Below are 15,500 nucleotides of genomic sequence, written 5' to 3' on the forward strand. Positions count from 1 at the left end.
CAGATGGTGAGGAATTGGAAAAAAGAAGAAGATGAAGAAAACAAAGAAGAAGAAGAAGCTTGAAGGAAGAATCAAAGAGACTTGCATTCATTTGTCTCATACCCTTGAAGGCTTTACCACCACCATTACCTCCACCCATCCTTGAACACAAATACCTAGACCCTTAGAAAGCTATTATAGGATTTGCTCACAGATCAAAGACTGAAAGAAAGAATGATGGTTTGACTTTCATTTGTGGTATCTGCCTATCATCCCTATTACTTTAGGAAGTCCCACTTCCCCTCAGGACATAGGGTCCAGATGTGGATTATTCCCTCCATACTGTCCTAACAAGAAATAGGGGAGAGAGGGAATGTGCCAGAAGCCCAGGGATCCTAGAATGAATGTCAGCCTGGGCTACCTAGAGCGGAGTTGTTTGAGATAGCTTCAGCAAAGGACTAGGAAAGAGGACCAGGCAGGGGCACCAAACACACCCCCATCCCCAAGGCAGCCGTAGCCCAGAGAAGCACTGGGACATTTGTTAAAACCCTAGCAAGGCTAGTTGCCACAGCAGCCACCACAGCTGAGTAAGGTCAAACTGGCCCTTCAAAGACAGTTCTACCCCAGAGAGAAGGAAGAGCTCCATGCAATGACAATGAGGGGGTAGCAGATGATCATGGGCACTTTACCTTTGAAGACCTTCTGCTTTTATCTCCTTTTGCTTTTCTCCCCTCTATTTTCCTGTTCCCAAGTGACCATACTTTCTGCTATAGGGCCCACCCAGAGGACTTATGTGCTCAGAGGAGAAAGAGAGAAAGAGGGGTTGTGAGTGTTTATTATTAGGTTGCCCAAGAACGAGTATATGATCTCACTCTTGAAGGAAGACTATCCTTGGTTTGTTTTTTTTGTTTGTTTGTTTGTTTTGCAAAAAAGAATAAATACAAGCAACACTTTCCTGAAAAATAAATAAATATCCAAGAAATAAATATCTTCTCTGAACTTGAAGGGCTCTTAAATTATGGAATGGGAATGGGCTTAGCAGATGAGATGGAAGAGAACCCAAAGGGGCACAAGTCAGTCTCCTAACCAGAGATGATACCACTGGCAGGGGATGGGTAATTGGACTAAAATCTGGGATCTCTCCCTCCCAAATGGCTCAGGGCAGGAAGCTTGGCCTCAGGTTGGAAACCAAATGTAAGGGAGGGAGGGAAACAATCCTGGAAGGTGATACAGGTAGTAGAGGGTCATCACTCCTTGGTTGAAGACTGTACTTCTTAAGTAGCCAGGGACTGTGTGTGAGCAATCCCCCTTGAGAGCAGAAGGAAATCTCGGACAGCTCGGGCAAGGACTAGTTCCAGGGATCGGAGAAGCTGGTAGGTGCTCAGGAGCTGTGGCCAGGAGACCTGGTGCGCAGTGAGAGAAAGTCTTCCGAAGGCCCTCTCCTCCGGACCCAGTGTTTCCTTATGCTCCAGAGGACTGTATCCTGTAGCCTTCATCTATGACAAGAGACAAGTGATCAAGAGGGTCTCACACAGACCAGGATAAAAGCAGAGAGTTGCTCAGGATATCAGTGAGCCTAGAGGGCAGAGGGAAGGGTGGCCACACCTGGAAATGGACATGTGACTGCAGGTCTCTAAGGTCCAGCTGAGCGATCCACAGCCGTTTCCTCAGGGAACCCTGCCAGCCCTGGTGGCTCTCTAGTTCTCCTAGAGGATCCTGGAAGTGGCCCAGAAGTCTGGAAAGGGAACAAAGTCGATCTGGGTCCTGGGAAAGGAAGAATCAGACAGGAAAATAGGGTTAAGGCAGGGGATCAAAAGTTCTCAACACAGAACCCTGACACCCAGGCTTTGACTCAATCATAAGATCATTTCAAACACCAACTCCATCTCTAGCCCACCATTTTCTTTATTCCTTCTTCTGTGCAACTACTTCAAACCCCTCCTCATCCTCCATTGCCAATCACATTTTATACCTTCATCATTATCCCCATTCTATCCTATCCTTATCCTCATCCCATATCCCAGCCCTTCATACCCCTCCTCCACCCTATCCTATCCATCTCAGTCTTATCCACTACTCCCTATCTCAGTCCCTCATCCATCATCATCCTCATGCTCAAAACCCTAACCCCATCCTCACCCTCAGGAGCTTCTTCAACTTCAACCCTGACAGCACATCCTCTTCCCTAACTTACTGAAAGTTGAAGCCAGGTCTTGAATGTCATGGTAACATTAGGAAGCTGTTCCCTCAGGGGTAGGAAGTCCAAGGACACCCCAACCAGATGAGTATCTGCCTGTAGAAGCAAAAGTTTAATGGGGGGGGAGCTCTCCAAGGTGGCTTTTCTTGCCAACCTCCTGCCAACCAAGCCTCAGCAAGTTTTTCCACTCCCTAGTCAATTGGATTCTGTTGACTCACAAAGAGGTGGGCAATACCCCGGATCTCTGAAAGCAGCTTTCTGGCAAGCCTCAGGCTGATCTTGAACTCACTCCTCATGTCCAGCAAACCATGTGGAGGTTGCCCTCGAGGCCATGGGAACCCCCAGATGACAGCTTTGCTCACGAGCAAGGAGAGCAGCAAGAGATTAAATCCTTGAAAAAGGGAAGAGAACAAGAGATCAGGAGAAAGTAGAACAGGGGAGAAGGGAGTGAATGAGCAGTTGAAGAGGATGCTGAGCACAGCTGGCTCCAACTCTAATGGTCTTTGAGAAAGATTAGCCTGGCCCAGGGCTCCCAGAGTATGGCAGGGGGCTCCTAGGGCATCCCAATCCCAAGGAACCAATGAGTTTGGGCTCCCTTTTACCTGGCTGGATAGGTGTGTGTATAGAGGGGTGGTAAATCTGGGGGTCCAGTAGGATTGGGACTACTCAGACTTCCCAGAATATATTGGATTCCCTCCTGATCTAGAACATCAGAGGTTGAAAAGGAACAAGGATAGAGATCTAGGGAACAGATAGAATGAGGCTGTGATAGGGAAAGGACTTTTGGAGAAAGGAATGGAGGATTGAGAAGTAGAAAAGAGAGATGGGATTAGTGGGGCAAGAACTACAGAAATGTGAATGTCTATCCATGTGTGTGCATGTGTGTGTGCATGCATGCAAGTTGTGAGCTCTATGAATGAGAGAAAGGTCTTTATTTAATTTTTATACTAGCGCAGTGCTCTCCACAGAGAAGGTACTTCAATATTTGCTAAATCTTTAAATTAACAGACAACAAGGTGGGGAAGAAAGACCATGGAGGTTCAGGAGAAAGGGTTGGGGGAATATCAATGGATGAGGGACAGAGGGATGAGGGTTGAGGTGAAGAGAAAATGAGTGGATGTTGGAGTAAGGACAAAGAATAGGGTCAGAAGGACAGGGGTGGAAATCAAAGAGAAGAATGTTACTTTTGGGTGAACCTTGTAAGGACAGAGGAATGAAGGTTGAAAAAGGGATGAGAGTTGGAGAAGGGTACACAGGCATGGGACTGAATGGAGGGATAATAGGGTTAGGAAAGTGGTCAGGTAAAGATAGAGGATTAAAGGTTAAGGAAGGGGAGAGAGGTATGGGTCAGAGGGAGAGACAGAAGATGTAAGTTAGGGGAAAGGATTGAGGAAGGGAAAAATCTTGAAGGACAGGATTAGGGGGTGGGAAAGAGAAATAAAGGATGGTGGGAGGGCAGGAATGGGGAGTAGTAGAAGGGGTAGAGGGATAGGAGTCTGAAAGAATTAGTGGTCTGGGGCTTCTCTTTCAGGAAAAGAAAATCTTTTAATTACTGGAGTTACCCAACTCTCCACTAAATACAAACCAAAACTCTGCCATTGATCTCATCCTTGTCCATGTTCTAACCATCCCTCTCCCCAGATAAAGAATGCCCCCACCTCTTACACCTTAACCTGGCTTTTTCCTTCTCCATTCCTGCCTTCTCCATTGTGTAGTTCATCCTGGGTTCCAGTACTCAAGAGGACTTATTCTTCCCATCTCAGTTGCACGGGAAGCCCTTCAGGGGATGGGATCAAGAGAGTTGAAGTATCATCACTCCCCTTGATCAACCAGACAGTCCTATATTTGGGATGAGGGACCACTGTGATTCTTAGCTCTTAGATTCCAGTTTAATATTGTTCTGGAAGAGGAAATCTAGCACCACTATTTCTCCCCCTACAAAGAATCAAGTTTGTGAGATGGCAGTCATACAGCCTGAAACTCAATGGAGAAACCTACTTACCTAGGGGCTTTATGACCAGAAGCTGAAGTGGCCCCTAAATAGCCCATTCCTACCCCTTAGACCCCTAGACTTCATTATGCCAAGTAAAATAGATTCCTCCACTCAGTCTTGGTCTATAGTTTCATTACAGATCTTACTTGCCCCTTGCCCCCAACACCATGGTCCTCTATTGGGAGCAAGACTCCCTGCCTGCCCCGTAACCCCTTTCCAGTAGAACTAGGGCCCCACCCTCTTGCCTTACCATACTGTGCCCTCTTTTTCCCTTCAACTCTATCTTGTCTTCTCTTTCAGGGAATCTTTTCCCCTTGGTCCTTGGTTCTATGCCACAAACCCTTTGGCCCACACATCCCAAAATCCACCCTTCATCCCCAAATCCCTCAATTCCAGAGGCTCAATTAGTCTACTCCCTATTCCATGACTCACGCCAGCTCCTGTCTCTCATCTTCCGCCAATGTCTTTCTTACCAGCCATCCCCCTTCTTGGGGTTCTTATACGGGGGGCCAGCCCCCACTTTCAGTTTCCCTCCTACTTACACTTTCGGCTTTGCTCTCGATCTCCTCTGAAATGGGGAAATGTAATTTCCCTTCCCATAGTCAGGGGGCCTGGAGTTTTTTTGGCAACATAGGGGTTGGGATAATGGACTGGCTTCCTCCTTAGGTAGCTGGGTCTCAGCTCTTCCTCTCTGCCGTTTACCATCTCCAGTTCGATTCTCGCATCATCTCACCCTCTTTGAATTTTTAACAGTTCAGACTCTTTACAGAACACTCGCTGCATTAGCAGTATGGTATGTCCATCTGTTTTTCCTGCAGACATAAATTACCTGCCCATTTCTTGCACATTTCTAAAATGAGGCTGTCTTTCCCATTAAATGACATTGACCAGGCAGCCACAAGAAAAATAGTTTTGAGGGCTTTCCCCCATCAAGAGTGGAAGGGAACAAGTTGTACTGAAAGATTCACACTTATTCTGACTCTTTTTCAGATTATAGAATTTTAATACCTTGTGCTTGGTTAGGGTATCAGGCTATGGTTGTTAGGGAATTAACCCATGGCTGGCATCAGTCTATGGTCAAGTTAGGGATCAGTGGTTGGATTTGGGGTCAATTTGAGGCTAGGATTGAGTCAATCTGTGGCCACAGCTGGAGTCATTATATGACCAAGATGAGGGGTTAGTCTGTGGCTGGGATTAAAAGAAAATCTGTGGGATTACAAAATCTGTCTTTTATTCATCAGTTGATGGCTGGTATTAAAGATTGATATCATGGCCAAAGTTAGGGGTGTGGCTGGGATACATGAGAAAACTGTCCTCACTGGTAATGATCCTTACAGTCCTTAGGCTTGCCAGCCCATTAAGATCCTAGGATTGCCTTCTGCTTCCTGTCCTTCTCTTCCCCTGGATTTCCCACCTTTGGGAGGGGAAGCAGTATTGGGGGTTTCTTATTCTTCCCAACGGCAACTGCTGCCACTTTCCATTTACAGCCTGTGGGATTTCCCAGCTAGGTCCCTGGCAGTGAGAAAGAAACCAGAGGGGGCTTCCCCATGCTTCCCTCCTACAGTCCTTTAGCATGGGCACTACTCGAGCTGGCTCTCCAGGCCAGGGAAATACCAATTTTTTCCCCAGGAACCTAGTCACTCTGGAGAACTAAGGGCTTCCAGGAATCAATGGCCATGGAGGAAGAGAGACCCAGGGCTGTCTGAAGGGTGTATGATCTTTCCCAAGTCACCTCCATAATGAGATGCTATTTGGACAAAGAACTTCATTTCTTTTTCCTATGAATTCAAAATTTTTTTTAAAGAAATATGTCAAGGGAAGCAGTTGGAAGGATCAGAGATGGGGGTCACTGAATGATTAAGAAGGGTGTAGAGGTCTAAAGAGGGAAGAAAGTAGATGGAAGTTGGGTTCAGCAAAGTGGTCAGCACAAGGGGGATGCTAGGTTTCACCTCCAGAATGAACTAGCTATCCTTCTTATAGACCACATGGCCTGATCCCCCTTAGTAGGCAAAGGAAAGGTCACAGCAGCTAGAACTTAGCTGGACATTTTTCACTTCTGGGTATTTTGGTTCTTCCAAAATTTTGTTCTGCTAGGCATCTTACTTCCTTTCCTCCTCAATACAGTTCTTAAAAATGTGAACTCTTGGACACTGCTTTAGTTAACAAGTGGCTGTGTCCTGAGCAGAGAAATCAAATCCAGGCCTCCCTCTCCCTCACACAGCCCCACATTTTTTTTCCTTGGGGTGGGAGGGGCTTTACAATTGTGTCCTAAGGAGCTCACCATGAAGACAAGCGAGGCTCTCTTTCTGGGTTCCCATGGGTGCCTCAAAATCCTGCTACTACTGGGAGACAGAAATCCCTAACCTCTATGGAGTCAGCTCCCAGGTGACAAAGCTCTTTCTTCTACTCATCACTTTGAAGACAGAAAAGGTATCTCCCCACAACTCACCCTGTGGCACAAAGAAAAACCAGGAGCCAGGAATGGGTTCCCTTGAATCACCGAGGGAGAAAAGAGCCTATTCTGGGTCCTTGAGAAGCATGGAGCTGAAGGGGGTGCTCCATGTCTTTAGAACTGACGGGGTCTTGAGAAAGACACTGAACTAGTGGTCAAAAAATTCCAGTTCTATTTCCTGCTGACTACTTACTTCTGTTAGACCCTGATCAACTCATAGCCTCTCTGACTCTCAGTCTTATCTGTAAAATAGAGATGTTCCTTGTCCTGCCTCATATGGTTTCTACAAGGACCAAATGAAGCACTACATAAATGTAAGCTATTATTATTATTATTGGGCCCAGGGCAGGGTCAGTGGAGCCAGGGCCCAAGGGCAGGGTGGGACAGGAGGTAAAGACCCACCTCCCTACACCCCTCAAAGTACACACACACCCTCACAGACAACAACGTGAGGCCCAGGGGCCCATGTGGACTTTATTACTGTGCAGCATTGACTCCATTGGCATCAGGAACAGTGGTAAATCAAGTTGTCCCTACTTCCTGTGTCCTTTCCAGGCTTGAAAGGGAGCAGCGGTTGTAGTGTTTGGCCCTGGAATGTTACTCCAACTCTCGGTCCCCAGGTATCTGGGAATGGCAAATGCTCCAGGGTAGGAGAGAATGGTGGGATAGAGCTGGAGAGGAGCAGACAGGCATCCCATCCTTGCCACCCCACCCCAAAAGCAGCAGCTTCACTCTTTCCTCCTGCCTACTGGGTCGACACTGCACCAAATTCCCTTCAATTTTCCATCTCGGGGTAGGTACCTGGGTATAAGAGAGGAAGAAGTTGAGAAGGCAGGGTGGGATGTGGGTTTGGTTTTTCCTGAGATGGGGTATAATGAATAACTCCCCCATTCACGGTTTGGTTTTTTGTTTTGTTTTGGGGTTTTTTTTTGCATTTTGGTTGAGGCAATCAGGGTTAAGGGACTTGCCTAGGGTCACACAGCTAGTACATGTCAAGTGTCTGAGGCCGAATTTGAACTCAGGTCCTCCTGATTCCAAGGCCAGAGCTCTATCCACTGCGCCACCTAGCTGCCCCTCCCATTCATGTTTTTACTGAATCTTCCCTAGATTAGATGTATGTTCTAAGTAAACCAAAGAGCTCACATACACAAATGTATGCCAAAGAAAAGAGAGTAAATAATCAGTGAAAAGATAATTTTGAAACAAGGTACACTGGGATTAATCAGGGGGCAACAAAGGAGAGAAATGAGATGATATAAGAAAAATTGGCAGGAGAGTAGCAGAAGGGAGTAGGGGCAGGGGGATGGGGGACCAGCAGAGTCTAACTGATCAGAAGCCTCCTTTTGGGGCAGACTGCCCGGAGACCCAGGCAGAAAGGGCCTATTTCCTCTGAGGTTGGGAGACAGAGAACTTGGAAACAGAGCTCTGCCTTTTGCTGAGGGCAGAAGCAAGGGGAACTAAAAAGAACAAATTTCTCAGGGAGCAGGGCAGATATGACCCTAAATCACAACGGGGCTGGTATGAGGGGAACTTGGTAGAAGAATCCAGGTCTGGTAGACTGGAATTTTAGGTACTTCATTAAGAAAAGTTTTGTTCACATATATGAATATTTGGTTTTATTGATGGCTACTATGTTTATATTTTTAAAAAAATTTTAAAGAAAAAAGAATCCCAACCTATGAAATCTCTAAGACTTACCTCCTAAGCTGGACAAGACTGCACTCTGAAACTATGCTGGGCACCTGCAATTACCAACCTGTAGAGTCTGGACCCTGAGCATCCTCACACTGGAGTTAAAGTAGGCTCGTGCACTCTAAACAACTGGCCTGAATATGGTCTTGCTGATGACTCACTACTGAGGAGGGATACAGAGGAGATAAGGCACCAAGTTTTCAGCCCAGGTGAACCCCCCAGGTCCTTGGGTGGTGGTGGCAAGGAGGACAGAGGCACCTGAAGCCTGGCATTTCACCAAGCAGGACACCACTGACCAGCACTCTACCATGTTCAAAGGCAGCCTGGTACCTCCTCCTCCCAAGCAGACCTTTCCAGGGCCCTCCTTACCTGCCCAGGTCTGGCTGAGGTCTCAGTCATCACTGGCTCTCATGCCCCTCACTGGTCCCGTCTTCCGCATCTGAAACCCAGAGTGGAATGAGAATGGAGGCTATGGGAGCTGGTGGTGTTTGTCCTCACTAGGAAATGGGAACCCCTACCCAATCTAATATGTACCTTTCCTAGTTTTGTGACCACATATCGCCTATATTTTTTCCCACTTTTTCTTCCTCTTCAGCTTTGTTCCCAGGTTCCAATACATCACTTTAAAAATAATCTAGTATATGAATGTAATGGAATGCTATTGTGCTATAAGAAATGATGAGCAAGCAGACTTCAGAAAAACCTGGAAAGACTTGTATGGACTGATGCGGAGTGAAGTGAGCAGAACCAGGAGAACTTGTACACAGTAACAGCCACGTTGTGTGATGACTAACTTCAATAGACTCAGCCCTTCTCAGCAATGCAAGGATCTAAGACATCTCCAAAGGTCTCATGATGGAAAATGCTATCCACATCCAGAAAAAGAACTATGAAGTTTGAATGCAGATCGAAGTATACTATTTGCTCTTTTTTTCCCTTCTGTTTTGTTTTGTTTCTTCTTTTTTGTGGTTCCTCCTATTGGTTCTAAGTCTTCTTTACAACATGACTAATGTGAAAATATGTTTAATAAGAATGTATATGTAGAGCCTATATCACATTGCACACTATCTTGGGGAGGGAGGGGGAGAAAATTTAAAACTCAAAAGCTTATGGAAGTGAATGTTGAAAATTAAAACTGAATTAATAAAAATTAAAAAAAAATAAAAAGGGGATAATAACAACACTTAAAAAAATAACAACATAACTAATGTGAAAATATGTTCAATAGGAATGTATATGCAGAGCCTATATTAGATTGCACGATGTCTTTGGGAGGGAGGGAGAGAAAGATATAAAACTCAAAAGCTTATGAAAGTGATTATTGAAAACTAAAAATTAATTAATTAATAAAAAAAATAATCTAAAATGCTAACTCCAGAGAGTATTCCTGGTGGGCTAGCACCAGAACTCTTTCGCTTACTATCTCTTCTCAAATCTCCCCTGGGGACTGAACCAAAGAAATGGAGCTAAAACCATACTAGGAGGTCTGGAGGCAGAACCAAAGAGCAAGAGGAGTCAGACACAGGATCAGATGGATAACAAGAAATACACCCACAGAACACTAGAACCAAAGGGAGCTTAGCAGTCAGCAGGGCCATCTCCTTCATTGTCAGAGGAGGAAACACACGCCTGCAGAGAAGTGGCTTGCCCAACAACGTATGGCGGGAGATGCAGTCTAGTTAAAACCCAGAGCTCTCAGAGCTCTTTTGAATCACCCTACCTTGCCTTACTTGAGAACCCTCTTTTAACGTGGGTTGGGCGAGGAGCGGTCCTGGATTCATCTGCCTTAGTTGGCACCTTTGCTCCTCTATTAGAATATTCTGCTCCTAACCTCAGAATCAGGAGACCTGGGTTTGACTCTTTCCTCAGATACTCCCTCGTTGTATGACCATGGGCAACCTGAGTTTCAGTTTCCTTTTCTTCAAAATGGGGATAACGATACTTGGCGCTACCTCATTCATATGGCTGTTGTCAGGAAAACCAATCTAAATCATACAGCGTTATCTATCAGTCTCTAGGTTGTAAGCTCCTTCAGGGCAGAGTAAGCTCTCCAAGTCTTCTCTTTCTCCTAACACCTCCCTATTCAATTAATTCAAACATTTATTGATTGCTTGCTACAGGCAAGGCATCAGAGAAAAAAAATAGAAAGATAGGATGGACCCTGTCCTCCAGGAGGTCCACTGGGCCCCTGGTTCGGTGCTGAGATTACAGTAATGGGGCATCAATACGTGCCGACTGACTGGTCAGTTTTCCCAGTTCTCCCCATCTACCTGCCATGCTGAACTGTTACCTGGTCCAGTTCTCGCTGGGTCTCCTCCTCCAGGTTCCGGATGTCCTCCATGGACAGATCAACCCACTGATCCAGCCAACAGAACAGCTGCCTGTGGAAGTTGGTGAAGAGCCGCTTTTCTTGCTGTGGGAAGAGGGGGAGGGTTCTACGAGAAGCAGCACGCACAACCAAGATGCAAGAATCCACCGACTCTCCCTGTCAGTGCACTGTTCTGACCCGGTTCTTCACAGGCCTTAGGCCCCAATGGTCTTGATCAGCTTCATGGGGCAAGAGCACTTCTTTGGACTTGGTCCAAGCGATCTTGCTTTTGGCTCTAGGCCCTAATTTCTCATCTTTCTGATGTCCAACAGTAGGCACCAAGCCTCTGGACTTTGCCTTATCTTTCAGTATGCCTAGTTCCTTGGGTTGAGTGATGTCATAAACCCAATCTACATCTCTTTTTTCCATTTACTTGCAACTCTTACCAGACACCTGGTTTTAGAAGCCACGCCCTCTTTCCTTTCCACCCTATCAACCTACACTCCAGATCACAAGATTGTCTTTCTAGAGAATACACAAATCCAGAAATAATTCCCTAGGAGAAGATGACAGTGCAAAATAAAGATGTGGATTTAGTCCCAGATGGGCTCACACTTAACTTCCTATACTATGCTGTAATTCCCCATGGCCTAAGTTGGGGTCATGATTCTCTCTAGACATGGTGCTCTTTCTGTGGACCAAGAATGCCCCAAAGCCAATGGGGGATTTATCCAGCTGTTCTACAACTACAGGCTCACTCTCAGCCAGACAGGAAGTCACCTCATTATACATGGGAGGCTTAGGGTGCTCCAATGATCTAAGTAGGTTTTTCCCCTCCTTCTATCCAGAGCAGGGAAAAGACAAAAAGATAGATCACACGCTAGTCTCTCCTGTCATCTCAGAGTATAATACGTTACTCTGAAAGTACACCAACATGAGCCCATCTGTCACAAAGACCCAGGGTTCCATTGTTCCCAGGCCCCTACCTGTGTCAGAGCTAAAAGATTTTACATCTTTATCTCAGCCTTTTATGTAAGAGCCTGAATGAATCTTGGTCTCCTGTCTCCCACCCTCCGAGTCAGAACCCAAGGCCACCCTATCCACCTCCTCCAACCTTATGGATGAAGCTCTCCACTCGTCCCTGGAGCCCCCACCATCGGAACTTGACAGTCACCAGTTTGTAGGCACACATGTGGGGTGGATGTTTCAACAATTCCCTCTGTACAAAGATATAAACGTAGATACACTGCTGACCCAATAGTTTTTTGGGGACCAAGCCTCTACCTGGCCTAGCCTTGCCCAGTTTGGGCAAGTATAAAGAAACAGTCTACCTGCCAGTTGGGTCCCAAAGGGCCACGTCCTGTTTTGACAGACCTGAAGAGAGCAGGGTCCTCTTCTGGTTTATAATCCTGGAAGGGAGAGAGGGAGCTGTGAAAGAAACTTCAACCTCCTCCCAAAGGGTCTCCAGGCCTTTGTTCCCAGCCCTCTGTCCTTCCTGAGGCCTAGGCATGGCCTCTCCTCCGGTCCCCAGATCTACTTCACTTACCTCATCAGACACTTGCGTCCGATCAGCAATGTCAATAGGAACCACCTCTACCTCCTTCCATGTCTCTGCATCAAGATGGTGAACCTAGTGAAAGGGTGGAGAGAGAACAGGATGCTTGTGATGGGAGCAGACAATGGAGGCAGAGGGAAGTCAATGAGTAAGTGTTTAATGAGCACCTGCTACGTGCTCAGCCACTGTGAGGAGTACAAAAAGCGTAAGGCACTATGCCCTCCAAGGGCTTATATTCTAGTAAAGAATACTCAAACACATGAAACAACCATGAACGATACAAGACAGGATATGTGTAACTAAGAACTACTTTATATGGTAGAGATTCAGCATTCTACCTCCTCTCTGGAAAGGGAAGGCTGGGCTCCCATAGGAGGAGCTTGGTAACATCTGTCCAGTCCCAGCAGAGAACCGGTACGAGAAATACCAGTCAATCAACATGCATGTATTGAACACCTACTAGGTGCTCAGCACTGTAGTGGGCACTGTATGGGGACACAAGAGAAGTATAAGACATGATGCTTGCTTTCAAAGACCTTAATCTAATGTGAGAAGCAACCTACTACAGGTAAAACAGAAAATAATTAAGTACTAAGCTTTGTGGAGCTGATTATAAGTGCTGCTAATAGGATTCTGGAGAAGGAAGAGGCCCAAGGAGCTAGAGAAGGTTTCATGAGAAGGAGTTCAAGTTAAGCCTTGACAAAAACAGGATTTTCAGAATGGAAGGAGACAAGATAGGGAATTTTCTTTGCCCGGGGTGGGGGTGGGGAAGGATGGAAAGGCAAAAGTACAGAGGTGTGATTGGGGAGCCATGCTTAGACCTGCCCATATGAAGTTTCTGTTGGAAAATAGAGGCTATAAGGATGGACAAGAAATAATCAGTACAGGAGACCCCTAAGTTCTCTAGGGATAGAGGACAAACAGTGAGGGTAGGGAACAAAGGGCTAGTGACTGAAGTTCTTAGAGGTAAACATAGCCAGACATCTAGGTGAAAGGGGAAGAGAAGGTGCATTTATTAAGTACCTACTACATGCCAAGCTAAGAGCTTTACTAATATTACCTCATTTAATCCTCACAACAACCGTGGAAGATAGTTGCTATGATTACGTCCATTGAGGAAAGTGAGGCAGACAAAGGTTAAGTGACTTGCCCAGGTCACCCAGCTAGTGTTAGGGGCAAGATTTGAACTCAAGTCTTCCTGACTCTAGGCCAGTGCTCTAACTATTCTACAGTCTCACTAAGATTTACTTCACACTCACGTTGTCCTGAGTCCCCATGTCTGGATGATGCCAGGTTTCAATCTTGATGAAGAAATCATCCTTCATATATTCATTCTGGATAGAAAAAATAGGGAAAGACTTAGTGAAAGCCAGCTATGTGTTTTGGCTAAACCCAAGTTGGCCCTCCCCATTCTCTGATAAGAGGGACATCTTACCGTGATGACTAAGGTAGACAGCAGTGGCCAGATGGAAGGCAAGTAATTTTAGCGAAATGAAGAAAAAAGGCAAAAGAAAAAAGATGGGGAAAAGAAGAGTAACCGATTACAGCTATGTAACATAAGGGGCCTCCCAGCCACCAGCTCTCCCATCCCAGGACAGAGAGTGCCTAACTCAGGTTTCTGATGTTCCAGGACCCCTCGCCTTTTTTCAGACCCAGGCCTCTGGCCTTCTCTTGCCCTGGCCACCTAAACTGTCCTCACCAGTGCGGCAGTACGGGTAGGCATTCCAGGCCTTCTCATGAAACACCAGGGAACCCTCAGGGGCGAACAGGCGAACAAATCCTGGAACCTTGCTGCAGTGTGAAAGAAGCCAGGGTCAAGGGCTGAAAGTCCAGGCCAAGCCAGAACCATCCCGATGCCCTCTCCAGGTTGCGTGCCCCAGCTACCCTCACCTCTGCAGATGGTAGATCTTGTGGGTAAATTGGCCCCGCTCACCAGGACCCCCCTCGTAGGGCTGATTGATGAGGACCTCGATGCCCTCACCGCCCCCCGTGTTATTCTTGCTGGTCTGGGCCACGGAATACAACTGTCCCACTTGATACTGAGAGTAGAGAGAAAACAGCTGGGTGACGCAAGAGGAATGGACAGAGCCCAGACCGTGGGCAGCCTCCCCCATCCCCCAGGCAGATGGTGGGAGGACCCTTGGGGAGAACTGAAGGTGGGGTGAGAACCAGGCACTGGGAGGTGGGTGGGGGGAACATCTCACCTCCTCCACGGAGCAGGGCAGTAACACCCGACTGCAAAAAGAAGAAGGGACACAGAGTGAGGGGCGTGGGGAAAGGCTGGGGGAGGAGACCCTTTCTCTTTGCATCCGTGATTGTCACGAACAATCATTACTTCTCCGGAGCTGGGTCTACAGTGAGACAGATGGGTAGTGCAAGCGTGGTTTTCCCCATTTTACATCTGACGAAACTGAGGCCCAGAAAGATTAAAACGACTCGCCCACGCACGCAGAAACTGGTTAAGGATTTGGGGCAAAGTCCCCCTCCTCCTGGTCCAGGGATTTCCCGTGCACAGCCCCCCTCCTGCCGTCCCGGTCCCTACCAGCACTTTGCAGAACACCGGCCCCCGAACCCTCCTATTCCATTCGGGCCCGGAACCCCTACTCACAACTCCTTGATCAGGACCATCTCGCTTCTAGTTTCTCTAATGGGGACCCCCCACCCCACTCCGGCCGGTGGCCACCCCTCCCTCCTTCCGGAAGCGGAAACTGGAGACCCTGCTCCCCAACAATACCGCTAACTCCCAATCTCAGCCATTTCCGCCCGGTGGTGGGCAGGGGCCGGGCGGCTTCGGGCTCGACGAGATGACGTCATCCTAAAGGGCTCCGGAAAAGCGCTCCCCACCTCCCGGCCCTGTAGAGAAGAGATCCTAGCTAGAGTCGTGGAGACCCGGCCCTTGAGGGAGACACGTGCCAGGCGCCGAGAACTCCGGCGGAAAGGACTACTATTCCCAGCGGGCAATGCGCCATCCCTCCCCGTCTCCTGGGCGGGCATTTGGCGCTAGCTATGCTGGGAACTGTAGTTTTTGGAAGGCAAGGACAGTTCTATGTCAAGCCGCCACCTTTAGGGGTATCAGAGATTGAGGGTGTGGCATAAGGGGTGAACAAAGAGACTGACAGAAGGTAGGAACGTTCTCGGAAGTGTCTATGCTGCCTCACTGACCCACAGAAGAGTAGAAAGGAGACCTGGGTTCAAATTCTGTTTGTGACCTCGTACTACCTGTGTGACCTCACTTTACCTCTTCTGGGGCTAAATTTCCTCAACTATAAAACGAGGTGAAAGAGTTGGCGTAAGGGCCCTTCCAATTGTACATCTTTGATGTAA

At 47.3% G+C, this 15,500-nt stretch overlaps 2 protein-coding genes across 6 annotated transcripts; both read right to left on the bottom strand.

The window, feature by feature from the left end:
• Nucleotides 1–1,231: 1,231 nt before the first annotated feature.
• On the bottom strand, nt 1,232–4,798 carry IL27 (interleukin 27). 3 transcript variants are annotated; one of them, XM_027863208.1, is made up of 6 exons: nt 4,602–4,616; nt 3,835–4,015; nt 2,395–2,567; nt 2,174–2,272; nt 1,585–1,743; nt 1,232–1,475 (listed from the first exon to the last, which is right to left on the bottom strand). In XM_027863208.1, the coding sequence occupies exons 3-6, from the start codon at nt 2,470–2,472 to the stop codon at nt 1,254–1,256; spliced, it is 558 nt and encodes a 185-aa protein (XP_027719009.1). In that variant the 5' UTR covers nt 2,473–2,567; nt 3,835–4,015; nt 4,602–4,616; the 3' UTR covers nt 1,232–1,253. The 3 variants fall into 3 exon arrangements, with proteins under 3 accessions (XP_027719009.1, XP_027719007.1, XP_027719008.1); XM_027863206.1 differs by lacking the exon at nt 3,835–4,015 and having other exon boundaries at nt 4,602–4,798; XM_027863207.1 differs by lacking the exon at nt 4,602–4,616 and having other exon boundaries at nt 3,835–4,327.
• Nucleotides 4,799–7,055: 2,257 nt separating this feature from the next.
• On the bottom strand, nt 7,056–14,900 carry LOC114043901 (phosphatidylinositol transfer protein beta isoform-like). Of its 3 annotated transcripts, none has more exons than XM_027863137.1 (12): nt 14,785–14,896; nt 14,381–14,411; nt 14,067–14,215; nt 13,876–13,967; nt 13,612–13,619; nt 13,436–13,510; nt 12,168–12,251; nt 11,953–12,030; nt 11,736–11,840; nt 10,604–10,726; nt 8,683–8,752; nt 7,056–7,422 (listed from the first exon to the last, which is right to left on the bottom strand). In XM_027863137.1, exons 1-11 carry the CDS (start codon nt 14,802–14,804, stop codon nt 8,705–8,707), a joined length of 813 nt encoding a protein of 270 aa, XP_027718938.1. In that variant the 5' UTR covers nt 14,805–14,896; the 3' UTR covers nt 7,056–7,422; nt 8,683–8,704. The 3 variants fall into 3 exon arrangements, 2 of the variants coding, with proteins under 2 accessions (XP_027718938.1, XP_027718939.1); XM_027863138.1 differs by lacking the exon at nt 7,056–7,422 and adding an exon at nt 7,626–8,476; XR_003569153.1 differs by lacking the exon at nt 7,056–7,422 and having other exon boundaries at nt 10,604–10,694; nt 14,785–14,900.
• Nucleotides 14,901–15,500: the final 600 nt, after the last annotated feature.

This window comes from Vombatus ursinus, unplaced genomic scaffold (assembly GCF_900497805.2).
Source record: "Vombatus ursinus unplaced genomic scaffold, bare-nosed wombat genome assembly UNPS02014770.1, whole genome shotgun sequence".
NCBI classification, from domain to species: domain Eukaryota; kingdom Metazoa; phylum Chordata; class Mammalia; order Diprotodontia; family Vombatidae; genus Vombatus; species Vombatus ursinus.